This window comes from Siniperca chuatsi, linkage group LG14, assembly GCF_020085105.1.
Source record: "Siniperca chuatsi isolate FFG_IHB_CAS linkage group LG14, ASM2008510v1, whole genome shotgun sequence".
Lineage (NCBI taxonomy): Eukaryota > Metazoa > Chordata > Actinopteri > Centrarchiformes > Sinipercidae > Siniperca > Siniperca chuatsi.
This window is the reverse complement of record NC_058055.1, coordinates 8,656,050-8,677,639: the sequence shown is the minus strand read 5'-3', so window position 1 is coordinate 8,677,639 and position 21,590 is coordinate 8,656,050. Positions and strand designations below refer to the sequence as shown.

The 21,590-nt window shown below is 37.8% G+C and overlaps 1 protein-coding gene across 2 annotated transcripts in view; it reads right to left on the bottom strand.

The window, feature by feature from the left end:
- The window catches only part of pcdh1a (protocadherin 1a), an 83,081-nt gene that overhangs the window by 47,111 nt on the left and 14,380 nt on the right, over positions 1 to 21,590 (bottom strand). Inside the window, exons 4-5 of one of the 2 annotated variants that reach the window (XM_044223239.1) lie at positions 20,015 to 20,097; positions 18,959 to 19,424 (exon numbers count right to left, since the gene is read on the bottom strand). The exons of the other annotated variant lie outside the window; for it this stretch is intronic. Coding sequence (XP_044079174.1) covers positions 20,056 to 20,097 — 42 coding nt within the window. The 3' untranslated portion in view covers positions 18,959 to 19,424; positions 20,015 to 20,055. Of the gene's footprint in view, positions 1 to 18,958; positions 19,425 to 20,014; positions 20,098 to 21,590 lie in introns of those variants that run through there. 2 annotated transcript variants of the gene reach the window in all.

Genomic DNA, 21,590 nt, shown 5'->3' with positions numbered 1-21,590 from the left:
AGGAGTCGAACCACAGACGTTGCAGTTATGTGGTAGACATGAACAGTCTACCACATAAACAGTGATGTTTGTTGCACAAAATTAACGCCCATGGTCTCCTTTTGACCAACCACATAAAGCCTGGCAAATCCCACTGTCATGTCAAGGGGCCATATTACTTTACTTTAACTTCAGCATGCTGATGCAACACCTACAAAAAGGGAAACAGCATTTTAAGGCCAATGCCTGTTTCTTTTCCTTTTGATTAATGGGTTAGTTAATTAAATTGTGACTTGATCCAGTGCCATGCCTGTGAAATGTCTCTGAGAAAGACAGAGCATTTTTTCAATGAAGCATCATTTACTGGACATTAGTCAATTAAGAATATGTAAGTGTATATTTGGTCTGTCAAGGTTAAAGTACTATGCATATTTAAGTTAAAAAAGTGCATCAATTATGTTTCTATCTTCATCTCATCAGATATCTATTCTGTCTTTAAGGGCTCTGGGGCTACTTTAATGGTAAGGGACTTACTCCTATTGTGTGAGCCTATGGTATGCAAAATGGAAAGAAAACACTGCCTAAGAGGCTGAGTTTAGGGTGATGCAGTCCCATAAATATGCTGCAGTAGATGGGAAAGAAGTTAACTTTTTAATAGTAACATACTATGAACTCTTTATGCTGGCAGATAAAGTATTAAACATATTACTTGACAGTGAAATATGCCTGGCCTTAAAGTAGTGTCAGTCAACAAAGTGTCACAGTTTTGGGTTTGTGTTCAGTTATTTCCTGTTTTATTTTGGTAAGAGTACGCCCTCATGTGTCTTGTGTAGTTTTACTTCCTGCTTGTGATTAGTTTGCTTGCCCTTATTGGTTCCGCCTGTGTCTCGTTGTCTCCCCTACCTGAATGTATTTAGTCTGTGTTCTTTCTTTGTTCTGTCAGATTGTCGTGGAACCTGGTGTCAAGTGGCCTGGCCTTTGTGTCTTGTGTTTTCTTGGACTTTTTCCATGTCTTGTGAATTTTGGGTTTTGTCTTCTCCCTTTTAGACACTATTGCCTGTTCGGACTGCTCTCCTGGTTAGTTCATCTCTGTCTGCCTTACTTCCTGTGTAAGCAATTGCAAACTTTATTAAATCATATATCTGCACCAGCTCTGCCTCCTAGTCTGCATTTGAGTCCAGTTCTCAGTTTCTCATCTTTAACACTAAATGTAACACAATCTATCAAATGTAATTTAACACTGACTGCAATGTGCCAAAGGTACTATCTCAATGTTAAAGTAAGTAAGAAATTGATCCTTGATTGTAGTTTTTTCACACAGTCTCTAATGTAGATTTTAAACACTTACTAAAATGTGGTAAGTGTTTCAGTTCAATTCACCTCATGAATGGCATGGGCTTAAAGCAACTTTTTTTGCAGCACATTCTGAAAGAAGCAGAAAACTGCTGCTGTAGCAAGCTGTCTTATGGTACAATGTATTTCTCCTGATGAGTTTCCATTTAACTTGAATTTTGGTAATAGAGTGCTTTGTGATTCTGAATACACTGCTGGAGTTCTGAAGTTAAACGGTAACTTATGCTTACAGTGTTAACCACATGACAGACAAAATAAACAAGCAGGCTTGGACTGTGAGGAGAAGCTTAGTTTAAGTATGAGATGCAGGTATTCACAAATGTATCTTTCAGTAAGCAACAGTGACTGCAGCTGCAGTGGATGCGTATTGTTTGAACTGAAGTGGAAGCTGGACAATCGTCTACTGTAGCATGCCCTGGAGCTCAAACTGTGCAACCATGGAAATATCGCTGTGCTGGGCAAAAGAAGCCATAGATGCAGACCCACTCCAGCTGTGCCAGAACCTCTCAACAGCTGGAACCCAACACTCGAATCTTGGCTGGCCTGTTTCATTAACAATCCACTGCTGTATAAGTACAGGTTTTCTCAGGCATGAAGACCCAGGGTAGTTTGTGAATGTATGAATTATAAATTATGGGGGGGGGAGGAGACAAAGCACAAAAAACCCAACAATGCTTTGAACACTGAAAACTATAGATCTTTGGTCTATGAACTAAGAATGCTACAGATTTATCAAAGACATAGGGAGCAAAGCTATGATCTATTGAGGGCACTTTTTCATGCTCAAATGTAATGTGCAACTGTGATCTGGTTGCTTGCTAACTAACTAAACTGAACTATTGTGTTGTATTGTAACAAAGGGGGAAATAAAGCTAGAAATATATATTTTTTTAACTGCAGCCATGTTCCAACTGGAGCGCTTAAGGGAGTACTTTAAAAAACAAACCAAAAAAAAGAAAAACCTACATCCAAAACATGAGCCAGATGTGTGCAAACCCATGATAACTGTAAATATATGCGCAGATGTGTTACAAAGTGTCTACCTGAAGTAAGCGTAAGAATGTTTTATGCTGACGTTGTCAAAGGTTAAAATAACAGTTTAAAATGAGTTTACCCTATTGCTTTTTTACAAACATGTTATAATCTTGTTAATTATTTGTTGCCAGTGTGCATTAATAAACCCACCAGAGGAGAATGTTTGTCTCAATACTTTAGAATGACAATGTAGAACTTTAAAAAAAAAAAAAAAAAAAAAAAGCATGGCATCTGCTTGGCTATGTGATATCAACACTGTCACACCAGTGTGTAAATTCTTGGCTGGTGACACAATATAATCAGTTTAACAGTATAAGAAGGCTGCCAGTTATTCTGACCTCGAGACAGCAGAGCCCACAGTAATTCTTGTGGCAAATAATTAGTTTTATCACACAATGACATGGGTCACCCGTAAGGGCTTGATTATAACAAGAGAACAATATAAGAAAATGTGCGGTTCAGTGGAGCTCTCAAAGGGGATTGCTGCTTCATATCTTGTCAAATTCCAGATGACAATTCATATGACTGCAAACCAGAAACAATCCTTCTCCGTTTGAGCTGCTGCAGCCTCTGAGAGTCATTATGTTGAGAGCTGAAATTCCACACTGCAATGCTTTAGTCTTCACTCTAAGTGCTTTGTTTGTACTGACACTTAGCAGAAATGACGATAAGACAGAAATCAGATTTTTAAATCGATGTTTGCAGGATTTTCTTGAGTAAAATATGCAAATATTATATAGATAAGTAAACAAAATATAGAGATTGTATGAAGCAGTTCTTGCTATTAATCTTTAGCTCTTACTGATTGACAGTATTTATTGTTGTATTATTCTGAAACACTTTCCATTACCCCTGGCGAGCTGTTCTCTTAATGGCAATGCATATTGTGCCTGCCTAAAGGACATGGTGTGGCAAACATGCACATTTAGCTTTTTTTCACTCTGACTCCAATCTGTATGGTATTGACCATATGTTGAATAATATAGTCTACTATTTGTTATTCCAATTACATTCCATACACAGTATTTTTAGCTCTGCCTGATGGATTTGCACTCATCTAATGTGTGCAGTGTACTGCTGCTTAACAGACTCAGAATTTGCATTATAATGATTTAGAACACCAATGCATTTTTAATGCTCATAAACAAGAGTGTGTTACTGTGACTTTTTTCACAGAATATGTTTATTCCCCCATTTAACTGCGTATATGGTTGTGGCATATGTAGCAACTCCTTGGTATGGAATTGCTCTTGCTTCTGTATGAGACTAATCATGATGAAAATGTGTCTCAGCTGAAACACAAAGACAGACATTTAACTAGAATTCGAGGTGCCTCGAAGGTGAGCTGCAGCTTTAAAATTACACTGTCTTTGGCCATAGCTATGGAGCAGCTGATCTGGGTGTAAGCTTGCCTTCAAGAGAAACTTCTAATTAATAGTGTGTCTCTTATCATAGTTTTGGAGACCTGATGTTTTGATACTGATCAGCTTTTGACAAAACTTGAGGGAATTATGAATGTCACTGCTGGGTTTCAGTATTTCTAACATCATACAGATTAGCTCAAGGGGGGCACTACAGAATCCATTAATTCCTCCAAGCGTCACGCACAATATCTCAGATACCACTGACTGAATTTTACAAAACTTAGGGAGACGATGCATGTCAACACTGCACTTGAGCATTTTGTAGACAGATCGGCCCAAAGGGGGTGCTATGCTTGCCGTTTGATTATCCATGTATTAATAACCTGTCACTGAAGTGCATTTTTAAAGATTGCACAAGCAAGGACAGAGCATGCATGATACATTCATCCTGCTATCAATTTCCTACATCGATATTCAGAACAGAATTTATGTTGGGCACTAAAGACAAAAGCAGCACAAATACACAAACCAACCAGTCATATTACAGTCGTATTGCTATAACCTTGTGCAAACATACAATATCAGTCAGTCTGTCAGTCTGTCTATCTAAAAACAGCAAGCGGTGCTGTAGGTTAATAAAAATATCTCTAGAAATCAGGATTGTGTGCACATTCACTATCCAATGCGTGCCCCTTCTTTTTGCATTTTTCTGCTTGCTATCAATGAAATTTACAACTGCAGAGAATTAGACGTTTCCTACTGTATGTCAAATACCAACACAAGGCAACTTAACTCACACAATGCACCCACAATAAATGCAAGATAGTCAGACGAGTTTCTTAAAGTATTAGGGTGGCCCTAAGCCTTTATCTTATCAGGTTTCAGTCCAAAACACAGGGGGATGAGGGCGGGGACAAAAGGAAGCCAAGCAATTAATTGTCTTCTCTGCTTGGCATCTAATTTCAACACCCCAGAAGGTCTATTACAGGAGCAAGACAGTCATTAAACCTCAACAATAATCACTGCTGAGCTATGCCTTCATCCTTCGTGCTACTTCAGTGTCTCCTGCTTAATGGCACCCGGCTATGACAATTCCACTCAAACGCAATAAAATTTTGATACATGCAAGGCAATTTATTGTATTTAAATGCCATGTTAGTCACATCGGTGACATGAAACAGAAGCATGGAAGTAATCATTGTGTGCTAGAATCAGTCTATCTATTAAATGGACTAAATAATCCACTAAAATTACTACATAATAGAATGCAGCAGGACCTCTTCAGAGGCAAAAACCTCCAATACATCTCAAACAGAGAAAAAAGAGAAAATGGAAAGGTAATAGTGGGAGGCGGAGAAGTGAAAGAGCATCACAGGGAGAACAAAAGTAAAATAAAAAATGTAGGACAGGGCAAACTGAGACTGAAAAAGAGCTTGGTAGGTGAAAATGAAGAAGATAGGGGTTGAGGGCGCTCAAAAAGAAAATGGTGGGGGAATAGGGAAGAGACTGATGGTGAGAAGGAGTTTGAGAGGAATAAAACTGGCAGTTGAGGAAGAGGAGATGGTTCATTTGTCACTGTCAGATCAGTTTGTTTCTCCTTCATAACTGCAAGGACGAGATCTGGCCCACAACCCAGCCCCCAATCCTCCCCGTTCTTTAGCCAACCACCCATCACCATCTATCCTCCAACCTCTGCCAGCACCTGCCCTCTCTCCAATCACTAGAGATGAGGATGCAACCCATGCTACACTGCACTCTGTACACACACAATTTTGACTGCCTGCATGGACATGCTCACTGAGCTTAATCTAATGTATGTCCCAGTAACAGTTGCAACCTATAGCCTGGAGTAAAATCATCTATCCAAAGGCATGTCTGAATGATATTAGTATTTCTTTCAGAAGCTAAATGAATCAGTAATGAGACATATCCATGCAATTGTAATCTTTTCCAAAATGCACATTCTAAATAGAAGATGAATGTTTGATTTAGACTGAATAATGTACAAATACAGAACAGCTACTTATAGATGAGTTTGATCATGGCCCCTCTTTCTTCTCTGTATGTACCTCCTGCAATGAAGCAGAGGCAGCATGCTGATATAGCACTCCTGGATGCATCACAGGCAGAATTCAACAGACTTTATTGGCCGAGTGTCTACCCCAACCTGAGCTCTGTAATGAGTACTGTAGAGGTGCTTCCTCAGTAAAAACCTCTCAGTTGGAGGTTAAAAAAGACTTTCTTTGGCTCAGGAATAGTGGTGTAGTTGGCAATCATATTGCATGTTCAGTCCCCGGTGGGTAATGTGTCTACGCATCCTTCACCAGGTGTAATTAACCTGAATTGTCTGTGGTGTGCAGGTAATTCTGCAGTTACTGCACCTAACTGCGAGATGTTTCTGCTGCACATGCAGTTATCTGACAAGCAATTCAGTTTCCAAATAATAAGAATGGCCATGAGTGTTTCTATAAGGATACCATTTCTTACTTTGGAGTCGTTCTTTTCTTTTACTAGAACTGTTTCCTTCCGGTCCCTCATGACAGCTGGACTATGTCTTCCTTTCTTTCTGCTGTATATTATTTGCCCATTTCCTTTATTTGTTACTTTTGATAATTTTTTTTATCATTCATCCACAAAATTAGATTAATAACTACTGTATGATGGATGATTCAACTTTATTTGTCTTTTATTTTCCACCCAAACAAAATTTCTAGTCTAATTTGTAATTTTAGCAATCTTGAAAAGACAAAATGACTGCTAAAGCTAGTGCAGCTGTATGCGACAAGTTCATTTCTATGAGAACATAATAAATATTTAAAGAATATGCAACATTTTGTGACATTTTCTTGTTATTGAGAGTCAGATTAGAAGATCAGTATAATTGTATTTTCTGTGCACTAGATACTTCACAACCTCTATGATAGACACTTGGTAATTTACTCTATACTGAGCATTACACTGAGGTTTCAGACACTTATAGGCATCATAACTAACACTTATAGTGTTGTACAATGGCAACTTTTGTATCTGTAAAATGTGACGCACTGCATTGTGGGACATTAGTGCAGTGACCGAAATCACTCCCTATTTACTATATTTACATATATGTGCACACTATTTACCCTCCACCATTGTCCAGACTTGTCATTTATCCACTAGTGCCTTGAAAAAAATTCCACAATGGAACAATGAAAGTAGTGTCCATTGGCATGTACACTACATTCTGCTAACAATCCCACAATGCAATGCATCCCATTTTTATAGATGCAAAAATTACATTTGTGGGACTCTATACCTATATCTATTATTTAGGGAATACGGAATGAGTGAAAGTGTGATTTCAGACGCAGCTTAGTTTTTGTAGTTCCATTGTTGCAACTTTTGAAGGGACAGATTTCACACTCAGAATTCCAATGACAGTTGGTGTCATGCCCATTCAAGAGTGCCCCACCAGATTTTTGATATCTTGATTTTTTTAATTTTTTTAAATTTTATATTTTATTACTATTATTTTTTTTAATATGTAGTTATGATCATTTTATATTGAGTCAACATATTCTTTTAATTATGTCATAGATCATACCTCAGAACATTACACACCCCCTTTCCTTTTGGTGTTGGTTTCTTCCAAAAGTCGCAGGATGAAATTGGTTTGCAACAGCAGTTACGAGCGCTCACAGCACTCTGTTGAGCATCAATGCTGGAGGAGATGTAGGCTTAACGGTGTGTTGCTGAAGTGGTTAGTAGAGCATCAGTCCCTTTTTCCAAACATGTGAAAATGAAATGCAATTAGGAAGTGAACTTGAAGAGAGTTAGGGATTCCTTTTGGACATTAAGGTAGGCATGAAAATCCTACACTTAGCTATTATTGCTTCCCTCCTTTCTCTCTCTAGTTATATCAGTGTGTGTAACTTTAGGTGTGGTTACAGGTCATATGTACTTGAGCTAGTGATGATGATGGATCTTTCAAGGAGACGGAGCAGTTGGAAAATAGGTTACTACTGCTCAGTTCGAGCTTTTATTGGCAATGGAGCAGACACTGCCCTGTGATGTCTCATCTGTACTCATGCTGCTTCCTATGCATTGTTTTTGAAAATACAGCTCTTAACCTGTTGACAGGTTCCTTTCATCTGTGGCTTTATTATCTATTTTGTCTAAATTAATTTGCATTGTGGATATATTCTTTTTATGTGAATTTATGCCCCTTAAAATGTTTGGGTGAAACAGACAAGATTTAGCTCTTTTTCAAGAACAGTGGCAGCAATGTAGAAGCTAGAAGTGTAGAAGTGAATGAATAAATGTCATTTTCAATAACCATAACATGACAAAAATTGACATGAAAATCTCTAAATAAATATACAGTATTTAATATAGAGTGGGAGATTACTGAGCTACAAAACTGCAGTGAAGTTTTAAAATAATCCCCCCAAAGTCTTTGAATATATATATATCAAATTGCAGAAAATTATGATATATATAAAATTATTTTCTTTTTTTTTTTCTGGTGAAGGACCACCATGCCCCCCGCTCTAATTGTGCCCTCCCAGAATTTTGGCTTGCATGACGCCCCTGGTAAATAGGGTGTGATTTTGGACACAGCCTTTAATGTCAGTAGATGGGGTGGGCGTGTGCAGCATGCGACTGGAGGGTCAGAACTTCACACAGGGGAGCAGTTATTAGATACTGATGTGACACACCAGGGGGCCCCTGAGAAAATCCCAAAAGGGTAAATAGTTAGATTTTTTGTTTTGGACAGTTTGACAGTTTGGGGAACTTTGCCATCCATTCTTTTATCCACATAAGAAAACTTCAACTGCCAACATTAAGAGAAGAGCAGGCTGGCTAAAGCCAGAAGAGGCCTACAAGCCAGATGGCTACTATGACCCTTAGCCTCAAAAGAGGACGTTGTGTCACCCACATGACACAACGTCAGTTAGCAGCTAACTGTGTCAGTTAGAGCTAACTACCCCTAAAACCACTATTTTCTATTTCTATATGTGTTATACACACACATACAGTGTGTAAACAAGACATGCTTTGGAACTATGGGTTGTTTCCCCTGCTTCCAATCACTGTGCCAAGCTACGGTAACACATCATACAGCTTCCTCTGTACGCATGGAGGTGACACAGCGAATAAAAAAACATCCTCAAATATTTACGTATTCCTTTAAGGTTTTTACAGATTAGACGCTATAGCCTGTTAGCATGTTCACAGGGGCTGCTCTGGCAGTTCTTACAAGTTGAAGTGTGATAACAATTTTCTCAAGGAGATTGGAACTACTTACAGTTGTATCTAAATGTAAAATGAACTGAGTCTAATTGCTTAATAGCCTGTCATAAGTGTTGGCTGTGTCAAAACGTTTAAGTTTAATGAAAATTTCACATAATCATAATTGTCTTACAGTGTCACAAAAGTTAATGAAAATCTTGACTGTTCCACTATTAAAGTAGAGTCTTTGTGAGGAAGTTTGATGTAACCTTTTGATTCACATAGAAACTGTTGAACACATCAAAATTAATGAGATTATTTCCTTTTGACAATTTTCTTTTCTTCCTCTGTCTTTTCTCCCTTCAGTTAAAAAGCATTAGAGCAGTAAGGTCTCTAATCAGAAATGTAAATTACATGGTCACATTACTGTAGTCTTAGCTTAGAATTGTTAGTCATTCTTCATTATTCTAACATCTTACTTTGATTGAGAAGGCAAACACACTTGGGCTAACACCACATCATTGTTGATTTTTTGCTCACTAACTCATCAGTAAGCTTTTGGCCAATTACCTATGCTAGAAATGGAATGTTGCATAATAATCAGAATTTACACAATTTATTTTAAGTGACATATTCATGTAATTAAAAGGTTCACGAGTTACAATATCTGTTTGCAAATAACAGTCGAAGAGCCATTAGGCGTGTGAAAAGGAGAAAGGGATAACATAAAGCAAAATACCAGAGGAATGAAGAGAACATAACCACTTAAAATGTGAAAAGAGAAATTTGCACTGTGGAACACTTAAGGCAATGTGTTTCAAGTGGTTTCCCATCTTGGGAAGTTCATCTTAACATTGTTTTGGAAATAATAACTTTCATATAAATACCAAAATATATTATTATATATTGTATTATATAAACATGATTATGAATGGGTGTTTTGCCATGTAACCCTTAAGAGGAAAACTTTAGAATGTATAAAATATATTGGCCCTCTCAGCATAGAGCATAATCCTAAAGGACAAATATATCACTCTAGTCAGAGCTGCTGTCATGCAATGGGAAACTAAAGAAATAGAAAAGTATTACATGTACCATGTACAATAACCAGATATACAGTCTTGTATAATGTGTGGAAAGTACATCAATAAAGTTCAAAGAGTGTATTTCATTTTCATGTGTTCATCATCAGCTCTTTTGACACAATTAAATTACAGAAATACAACAAAAACAAAACAGTGAAAAGAGTGAGGCTGTAGAAAAAGAAAATGATCTTTGAGTTCCCCACCTGCTGCTGTTAACTAAGTAAAAAAGAAGTATGGAACACATGAAATGAATCATAAACCCACAAAAATTTGTTTCCCCAAAGCTGATTAAAAACCATTAATTAGGCAGTGCTGCAAAACTGTGTGTGGCCAACTTTTGGTTTGACCGGAGTATGTGGCTGTGACACATTGTATTGCTTTGCTACTGTTGACGATGTTTATTAAATGTCCTGAAAATCTACCAAAAGACCAAATGTGATGTTCTGTTGCACCCTTTTTTTAAACCACAGAAATGCACCACAAATAGCAATTTATGGCCAAGTCAGGGATTCACCTTTGACTTGATCTAGGATTTAGAATTTCAAACTCGCTATGAAAAATGTGTCTGCTTCTGGAAGATTTGGGTCAGGCTCATCAAATGTAATAAGCAGTGCTCTGATCACGTGAGAGGCAGTATGCTGAAACCTCTCAGCTGTATGCAATTGTTCCAATCGAAGTTGGGTGAAAGAGCTGCCATTTGCTGAGGAGCGAGTTCAGGCAGCTACAGAACACTGAGTGAAATCTCAGCTGGGATCTGTTTTAGCTCAATAATGCTTATGTTCATTTATATTCATTGTGATAATTAGCATTCTGTTCTGGTTTGCTAACTAGAAAAGTAATGCCATAACTATATAGTTAAAACACCTGTCACCAAACATCACTAAATTAGGGGATGATTAAAACTTACTGACATGACTATTGCAATTACATTTCTGAAGCTATGTCGCAACCATGTAGTAAAAATGCTTGACACACTAACCACTGCTTTTTGTGTAACGATATGTGACACATGGCTCTGAATAAATATCCTAAGGAAAACAATGAAAATGCAATGGTGGTGTTTTGATGACAAATCAAATACGTTTTACATCTGTAACTGTGCACCTTTGTGGCTGACTGGCCTTAAAGGTGTCTCTGGGCCAGAGCACTTCCCTAATGGACCTTAATGGGTTTTATGGTGCACTGCAGGCTTCTAATGGGGTAGTATGTCTGAAGGGGATGCTGCTTTCAGGTCCTCCTGGGCCCTGTCTAGGTTCCTAATGTGACCTGAAGAGAAGAATACATAATGTATCACTGTTTCTCTAAGTCAAAGGTTAATACCCAGAGTTAAAGAAAGTGAAGAATTTTGGGGGGTGAAAACATGGAAATGTGAGGTTATGAGAATGTGTGAGAGCAAAAGAAATGGAAAGAGAAGCCCAGGATTTAAAGCAGCAGGAGAAAAAATACCATGGCATATTATTGAGGGACACTTTGGTGCTAAGCTGCTTATTGATAAAAGCACTAATCTGCCTGGCAGAAGGTAAGGAGGCTGGATTGTGTGGTGATATAATATCTCAGCTAAAGGCAATGCCATCAGGGAGCTGAGACTCCACACAGCTTTACCTAAAGGAGTTACTTATTTTATTTTATTTTTTACATAAAAAGCGGAATCAGACCATGTGCCACTCGCAGAAAGCATATGAGCCTGAGGAAAAGAGCAGATCATTGTGAACCGCTGGCTTTTCATCAGACATTTCATCAGACTTGATCGATAAGGAGAGACCATCACTTTTTAATACGTATATAGATCACTAGCATCACTTTAATTATTTTCCCTCTACTTCAAAGAGCAAGTCAGCATTGCTGGGCATTTTGATGACATGAAGAGGGCTTATGGTTGGCAGTCAGGGCTAGCTGCACAGAAAGTCCAGTTACAATTGCCATTCATCAGGAGGACTTTTGTCACGGGTACTTTTGCCCTCAAATCAATACATTATTAAAAAATGTTGAATGCATAATCACTATATTTAAAGTGGCACGATGCATGAAACAGTATTCGTGAAAAGTGACATTAACAGTTAATAACGGAGGTGTTGGGGCAAACATAATCTACCACTGGAACCTCACATGGATACCAGAAGTCCTCTCTTAGCTAATATTCGAAATGTTTTGTATGCTGGAGTGCCATAAGCGACGAAACTGGGACATTTAACTTGGTTTAGGGTTTCATTTTGGATGTGGTTCCCAGTCTGCAAAATATCCTATCGAACCGCCTTTGGTTGGTGACACTCTCTCCCTGCTGTTGAAATGTTAATCACTTTGCCATGCCGCACCAGTCATGGCGTACAATGACAATAAAATATGTTCAAAACAGGGCACCCTAGTAGATCACAAAGTAGAGCGTGCGCCCCATGTACCAAGGCTTAGTCCTTACCGCAGCAGCCTGGGTTTGAATCCAGCCTGCGGCCCTTTGCTGCATGTCATCCCTTCTCTCTCTCTCTCTCTCTCTCTCTCTCTCTCTCTCTCTCTCTCTCTCCCTTTTCTGTCTTTCTTCAACTGCACTATCAAAATAAAGGCAAAAAGCCCAAATTAATAATTTAAATAAAAATCTGTTCATAACAACAGGTGAACTGGAAGTAACAAGTTCACACTACAGTATGTTGGTAATTTCACAAATCAAAATCACCAGCATAAGCCCAGTGGTATCACACTTCGTTGCCACATTTTCCAAGTTTTGTAATGTCTTGCTAAAAAGAGAAAGAAAATCACCTCTTGCCACTGCAGAGAATGATGTGTGGAAAGATACAGATTTCAGCTTTTTTCAGGTAACTGTGCGAAAAGGCTCTCCGGATAGCAATAGACAAGTACGTTAATTATGCTTTACATGCTGAAATGTTTACTACTCCCTCTTGGACGTGGTCTTAGCCCATTATCTACATCTGTCAGTCCTGCCACACTAAGGCTGGGCCAACCAATCTCAGAGGGCCAACTCTAATCATTCAATCTAAGAGTGAGGTGCAAATGGAATCAATCCTTATGTCCTAGTTCAAAGAATGGTTCTCTCATTAGGGCAAGCCTGCTAATTGAAGTCATTTGCCTCTCTGCTGTCTCTCTTGCCCTCACCGTGTTGATCATCCCTCTAGTTAGAGGCTTTTTTATCAGGAGCATTCTGAATCAATATCTCCTCTGTTACTTAGAGCAGTGGGAAATCTCTAAATACTATGAGCTCACAAAAGTGTATGCAAATCATTTCTCATCTCCAACTTCTCAACTGTTACTTTAGTGATTATATAATAGTCACTAAAGTAACAGTCACTAATAACAGTGGCCACTGCTACTGATTTTAGACTGTTACAACTACTACAAGTACTAGTCTACTACTTATGTACCTGTTATCTAGAAATTCTACCACAAATTCCCATACACAAGCGCCTGTGTGCCTTCAAGAGTTAAACAGATTAAGAGATCCTGGGTAATATGGAGTCAAGTACTGTATATTTAAATGACTACATCAAACAATTAATGTAATGTAAGTAAGTAACTATATACAGCATCTATATAGACAATCCAGTACAGTCAACTTTGTCAATCAGGGACATACAATGTTATTCCTACTGTAATTCTAATATCCCAGTAATTTGTAATTTATGTATTAATTAGATATATTTCAGCACAAACCCAATTTACACATTTACTTAAGCCCCATGATAAGTAGCCTCCTGCCACATGTGCTGGATATGTAAACACAGGTGTGTCCAACGTCACATCATGATCCATGGATTCTGACTAAATGCTTAATCTTCTGTCCTCACCAACCTGGAACCCACCAATAAGTCTGGCACTTCCATTGGTCTGCTGATGGAAAACCTGAAATCTGCATGCTAATGAGCATCACATGCATCAAATAGGATTTAACTTGTTAAGTCACAGGAATTTAAAGAAACTCTGCCCCTCCAAGTTTGATTGGCCTCACAATAATTAGGATGTATCCTGATATGTAGGCGCTCCAGTCTTTAAGTCAACATGAAACAAGACAGCATCAGAAGGGTACATGGAGGGTGCCAAGAAATTGTAAATGTGCTGAGTATAGCAGGCAGTCTGTGCACCCAGCATTTCCACATAAGCCTTGATTATTGAGCTGTGCCATCTTTTATACTGTGCAGAGCCAGATCGCACAGCTGACATCCGTCTCCGTCTACTGTAACTCAAGGTAACACACACCCTCTCTACCCTGGCAAGATACTTCAAAGGGTGTCTGGGGCTGTTATGTGAATATTTTTGGCCTCAATCTCCACCTGCCTAGCACAGTTTTTAATAGCAATGAGCAGACATACCAAAGATATGAAGGGGTGGAGTTGAAGGATTTTAGGCACTAGCCCACTACACTAATGCAGTTAAATTACTAGACCAGTAAAAATTAAGTAATATTCCAGTTTATTTAAGTAATATTCTGTTGTATTAATTTTATTAGTTTGAATTTGGTCATTGGCTTAAACAGTTTAGCTTCTTGTATGTTGTAGTGTTGTCTTGTGTGTATGTTATGCAGAACCAAAGAAGGAGATCACTTGATATTGTACATACCTAGTTTTTCCCAGGCTTCCACAATCTTTTTCCTCATTCAGGACAGTCTCTTTTCCAAAGGTAGCAGTGTGTTTGCAAAAAATCAATACATATAGGTTTTGGATGACATTTATTCATAGTACTGCATCTGGAGTTGTTATGTTGGCTAGCTATTTCTGTCAATGAGCTGACACAAAGATTTAGTGAAAATACTCTACTCTTGTTACCCCCCGATCTTGATTTTGTAATTAAAAAAATAATCAACAAGTCTCTGATGGATGTCTCCTCAGGTGTCAATATTTTTACTTGACATTAGTCTGTTTTTCAGTAAATTTTCAGGGTTTCTTTCTCTCACTTGCTAATACTCAGTGGTGGATTAGTTGATATTGACTGATTGACACCAAATTCAAACAGTTATCTAATCAACTAGCTGCACGTCAATCAGTGTTCTTCTTCTCCCTCAATTTCCAGCAACCTGCAGAACTTACTGTAAGTTACATGATATCTATGAATAAAAGGAGTGTAATCTTGTATGTAAACAGAGAGGTGCTGCGTGGTTACAGAAGATTTTATAGAAGCTACAGAAGTGCAGGAGTTAGTGTTCGAGAATTTGGGAGTTCAGAGAGACTTGAGATAGCGGACTAGTTCATCGTTTTGAAAGCTTTGCGTGAATATTCACTTGGCGTCTGATGTAGCTAATGTTAATAGGAAATGCTTGCTGTCTGTCTATAATGCCCAAATCTATTAGCAGTTACTTGCCATGATGAACAACATCAACAGAGAGAAAAAGGAAAGGAGTTGCCTATGAAATGTTCATGTTTTTATATACAACTTTTTGAATGAATTAATTTATGTATTTGCTGTGACTATTTCTATGTGTAGAATAGCCTGAATCATTTCAGGATGTGCGAAGAATATTTTATTATGTTTTAACCAAATTATTGTCCCAAGGGAAGTTGCCAGTTCAGTCTTTGTGTTCAGCCATCCTAAACAAAATGAAATTAGAAGAGCACAGTATTCAAAGGCAATGCTTCAGCAGAACATAATGAAAAAGGCTCTAGAGTCTTTGGCTTCCTTTTCTAATGGGGAAGAAAGTAAGTCTGGATGGGAGCAGCTCAAACACTAAGACCTGTGTAACTCAACAATGTAATGCATGGCATTTAGTATTTTCCTTTTTTCTTACAGAAAACTTGTGGATGACACTCAGCACTAAGCTTATTGTTGTACTGACAATCTAAGCAAACTTTTATTATCTATTCCTCTGTGGTATTATCTCAAAGTTATACGTTGCTAAGTTCTTGTACAGTCAAGCATACATTATGTTCTACTTTGTATTATCCTCTACTATATGACCTGTAACTGAGTCCTTGACCAGCAACTAAACACACATACAAATATTTTTTTTTCAATATGTATCTCTGATACAGTCCTATGCTGTCTCACTCACAAACACTTATATTGTTAATATCTTATTTTGAAGGCTGGCTGCAATCACAGCTCAGCTACACATATACACACATGACATTACAGCAAGCAAGTCACTGTGCTTCCTGCATCATCTCTTTCTCTTTCAGGTTCAGACTCAGACACAGCCTCAGACTATCTCTCTCTTGTCTCAGTATATTCAGGGATTTTCCTTTTACTGTCAGTCCTCCCCTGCACCCAGTTTCCCTCCACTGCAGATCGCCTGACCCAATCACCTGTCTACCAAGCTGCTCCTCATTAGCAATAAGAGTCCCAGTATTTGTAGAGGGTTGCGATACCTTTCAGTCTTGCCATTTCTCTTGTTACCTGTTTGTCTGTTACAGTACCTGTCTGAAATCTGTTTTCATATTAGTCTGTTACCTGTATGCCTGACTTCCAGTTGTTGATATCCTGCCTATCTGCCAGTTTTACTGTTGAGAGCTAGTAAATTGCCCTTTAACCACCCTGCTGTGCATTTGTGTCAGCGTTTGAGTCCAACTTTCTGTGTCAGGTACTGTACCTGAATGGTGACAGTATGATCTGACCTTGGGTTATGCGCGTTCTCCAATAGTGCAAGATTCCTAATTAAAATGTACTCAAACCTATGAAAGCTTCTTCCTGAGAATCTGTTCCTGTTATCTGTGTGACTATGTTTTATACAGCCATACCTTGACTCCATCAAGTCTGGATCAAAGTACCATACATTCATTACTGGCTTCTGCTCTTTAAACAGCCTTTCAGTGTTTGTTTCCGTGTCAGAAACGTCACCTTATCAACGCCTTCAAAGCAATAATTTTCTTCCATCAAGCTTTTTGGTTGGTGTTTTAAAATCAATTATGGTACTGTTACTGTACTCATGCACCCTAGCATATATACTATAAAATTACATAAAATGCAGATAAGTCAGATAAATTGAAATATGTTTAAATGCTGCTGAAAATCCTTAAGGAATAGATAATAATGCATTATGAAAGCAACAACCATGTAACGTATAGTCACTAGCTGATATAACTGATGGTGTGTGCGTGTGTGTGTGTGTGTGTGTGTGTGTGTGTGTGTGTAAATATATATATGACAATACACTGGAAAATAGTAGGTGTTAGGAAGTTCAGTTATATAACTGTACTAGCAACAATTCTCAGAGGTAATATGTTGTAATTATAAAAATATTCTGAGCACAAGGCATACTGTATTATAAACTAAGGTCACTAGCCTTGATTTAAGTAGGTTTGGCAACCCAGCAAGCATAGTACAGCATGGGCCAACATTTGGAAATAGTGTTGTTAAGATGTGAAATGGCAGCAGTATTAGTGACTAAACAATACAGTATTTTCACTACAATGCAGTGTACAACATGACGTATTGAATCACAATTTTATGCTATAACAGTAAGCAAAACATGCAGTACAGGCAGGGTAAATTATTCCAGCATCTAAAATGTTTTTTACCTCACTTTCCTTCTAGCCTTCCTTTTCTGGGTAATCAGCAAGGGCAAATATGTGGTGCACAAAGAGCTGTGTGTGTGTGTGTGTGTGTGTGTGTGTGTGTGTGTGTGTGTGTGTGTGTGTGTGTGTGTGTGTAACTTGTGTGTCTGGCCTGTTTGAAAAATACTGGAAGGCAGATTGGAAACCGAGATAGGAAAAGATAGGGAAAATAAGACAGCTGCACTCCTTGCTTTCCAAACTATTCACTGAAATGCAGATGGCATATTTTCAATGATTTTTAGGTTTAACTGATCTTGAGTACAGGTAAGAGAGAATAATGTGTCACAGTCTTGTAGAACAAGTGCAAATTTTGCCTCCGGCCTGGTCTGTAATACACCTCTGCTGAGTTCAAACAGCAGTATAGGGCTAAATTGGGCTAATCCCAGCTCAAAGGGATGCCTAAAGTTCAAAAAGTGTGGGCCCTGCTTAACAAAGAAGCAGGTTAATTAAGACTCACACTGACTCACTCTACTCCTTTCCTGCTCTAAGAATCCACTGGACTGGCTTTAGGTAACTGCATACAGGAATTAGATGAACGGGTAGCCCACAAGGGGACAAAACGAATCCATTTTTGAAAAATAAAGCATTTTAATAGTATGAATGTACATAAAGGATAAATTTACAGCTTTTCAAGAAGTCATGATTGCTGTGTAACACATACCACTCACATTGCGTGTTGTTCAAATGTAGGATTCTCATTAAGTGAAGTGTGAAAAAAGGTGCTAGCTCTTGGACCCAAAAGGGCTAATTATCAGCTCTAATGGCTAATGTGAGTCACCGGTTTCTCCAGCAACCATCATGCAATATCTCACATTCAAAGGTGATGAGGGGGTAACTACATACTACAAAGATATATGTTGTAAAGGTGCACAAACCTCCAACTTTTTTGTTTTAGAAATGTAAAGCTTACCATGTAATTTCTAGATACGACTGTACAGCAGCAGCGTGGCAACTTGGTAAGACATTCAGACCATGATGACTGTAAAGGTGATTTATCTTGACATCATATGAATTTAATTGAACAAATCACTCACAGGTTTAAACATACTTTAATAAAACAATCCTCAAACTTCCATAACACCAAATTTGATTGAGCATGTTTGTGCGCAAATATATTGTTCATATTAATATATTGTTAATAATGTTAATATGATATAGTTTTAGATTTTGTTCATCATTCAGGAACAAATATTATCTGCAATGTCTACTCAAATTGTTTACAATGCACATGACATACTTTACATTATGCATTTACACAGTTTCAATATTGCCATATTTAGAATTATTCCTTTGAAATATCCATACTTTCCTTAATGTAAAGGCCTGCCCAGGCTCAATAACAAAATTGTGACATACACCTGAGAGTGGTTTAACTTGCCAAGACCCTGAGGAAATTTCCCAATGTCCCCACTTTAATTACAATATTACCCACACAGGTGCAAGCAGTATGAAAGCAATTGTAAGATCCTCTGTTCAGCACAGGAAAGCTACAGCACCCTATCATGCAGAGAGCTCATCCTGTTTGTTTAAATCTAGTATAGAAACAGTTTGGGTTTGTCTGATGGTACATTTGCACTTGATAAGGCTTTTTCTTGCCAAAAAAAGAGGTTTTCTTATCAGAAGTAGTAGAGAAAATGTATCAGGTCTTTTTTGATTTTCTAGGTGTTGGTGGGCTTTTCACTACGACACGAATACGACACTTTTTAAATTTAGCATTTCAAACATTTAATTAGTGTTTGGTATAATTCTAAAGAGTGTTGACCACGGACGACAGGAGTCTGTCTATATCAGCCTCACACTGGCTTATCGTCTTTCTTTCTGCTCCTGATGCAACGGTACTCCATCTGCACAGAGTCTTTGGAACAGTTGGCAGCAAAAAGCACTGTCCATGGTTCTGAATTCCATTGGTTCTAGACACATACAGTACATGACAACCACTGGTTACAACTGTGGTTAAGGGTTTCGGATGTCTCAGTCTATTGCTGTCATTTTCTGGTTTGTTTGTTTTTTTTGTTTTTTGTTTTTTTGGAACAAGCATTTTAGAAAAAGGATTTATTTTGAATTTGCTGTGAGGCAATGGATATTTTTTGATCAACTGACTTCAATTGCATTTAGAGGCAGTATGTCTGTTGAAAGATACTAGATCCCAGAAATCAGGAATTCTGTGCCAAAGTGGGTTAATCTAAATGAATTAAAAGTCTCTACAGAGTCTTGGGAGAAAATGTTTCTGAATTGATAGCAGTACTAGCTCCTAGTGTAGGAAACAAATGTTTTGCAAATATAGCTGGCACATGCTTAGATAATGCTGTGATAAAATGAGGACATCCGAAACATCTGTTTGGCACCGTATACAGTATTTAACTATTCTGCTATTCAGCCTCAGGCTGTCCTAAACAAAACTCATCCATTTTTGATAAATAAAGCATTTTAATAGTGTGAATGTACAGAAAGGATGAATTTACATCTTTTCAAAAAGTCATGATTGCTGTGTAACACATACCACTCATGTGTTTTTCAAATGTAGGATTCTGCTATTCAGCCTCAGGATGTCCTCAAGGTTAGCATATATAGGTGTCGACATTTCTATAAAATGAAAATATCCTCTGGTGAATAAATTAATTATATTTTAATGGAAAAATCAATTAATGTGTGCAATATACTATACTATACTATATATTATAATATAATATCTAAAGTTAGAAGGTACAGCAAACAAGGCTACACAGTTGATTTAAAGTAATATTAGGGCAATGATATACCCACACAGTAAAATGTGGCTAATACTTGTCTTTATTATTAATCAATGTACATTTGTGGTGAAATAATGTCTATATACATCCCTAACCTACCAGTACCTATTGAATATACCGCTTTTACACATGCATACATTTGCAAACATATTTGTCAATGAGGGTACTCTGTGTGGACCTTGTGGACCCTCATGACATAATGAATTCTCTAGTCCCTAATCTTAACCTGAGCCCTAATGACTATATGTCTAACACCAACTTTTATCCTGAATCTAATCTAATTCTAATCTAAATTCTAAAAAAATCAAGTCCTTTTAAAACAGTTGTGACTGGGCAAAATATCCTCATGTTTTAAAAATGTACTCACTATCAATGTCTAAAAGTCAAACTAGTGCTCACTAGTGCTTTAATTTGTTGAACGTTAATTCAGATTTCCACCAACAATAGATTGGTGTTCATTAAAATGTCTTTAATTAAAGCCTAAGGGAGTTGGAGAAAAATAATGATAATGCTGCAGATAGTTACAGAGCTAAACTCTGTTTGTGGTATAATCTTTCAAATCCTTTTTTAAAAACATTATATATTTATATTACTTGTGCTCATAATCTGTAAATATGCAAGCTGTAACTTTCAGACATAATATCAAGACGTTTAGTACAAACCTAGACACCTGACCACATTCCCAATGAAAAGCCATTGTCGAGTGTAGCACAGTTAATTAAAGCAAGGGCACCACTCTACATCTGTCACATCACTTGGCACTTACTTTAATTATATATTTTGGTAAATCTGTTCTTCCTGATGTGAGAGGGGATGCCATACATGAGACAACATCTGCTGAGGTATGTCACATGCGCTTCAACATCTGTCCATGTTTTTACATAGCCTGTCAATCACTTGAGCCATGTCTCATACGCATTAATGTTATCATATTGAGAAATCACAAGTTCTGAGAGCTTACATCTGTGCCGCAGTTACAATTAACACTCATTTACTAAGCAGCAAATCTACACACAAACACAGAGATTGGCACTACACACAAATACCCAGACACACCCCGTGGTTTGCAGTCATTTTGGTCCCTTATGTTGTCCATCAAGGAGACAGTGGTGACTGTTCTCTAAACTGACTCCACCCACATAGGCGTGTGATCACCTAAGCTGTCAGCTAGCATCTGCTGAAACTACTATGCAGCCAACTGTGATACTGGCTCTGAAGATATCACCACAGAAAATGTGTCACCTACACATGTTCAGAACTCAGTGGCATATCCACTTCTATTTTTGCTAATTTTTATGTGGCAAACTTCTATCTGCAAAGCTTAGG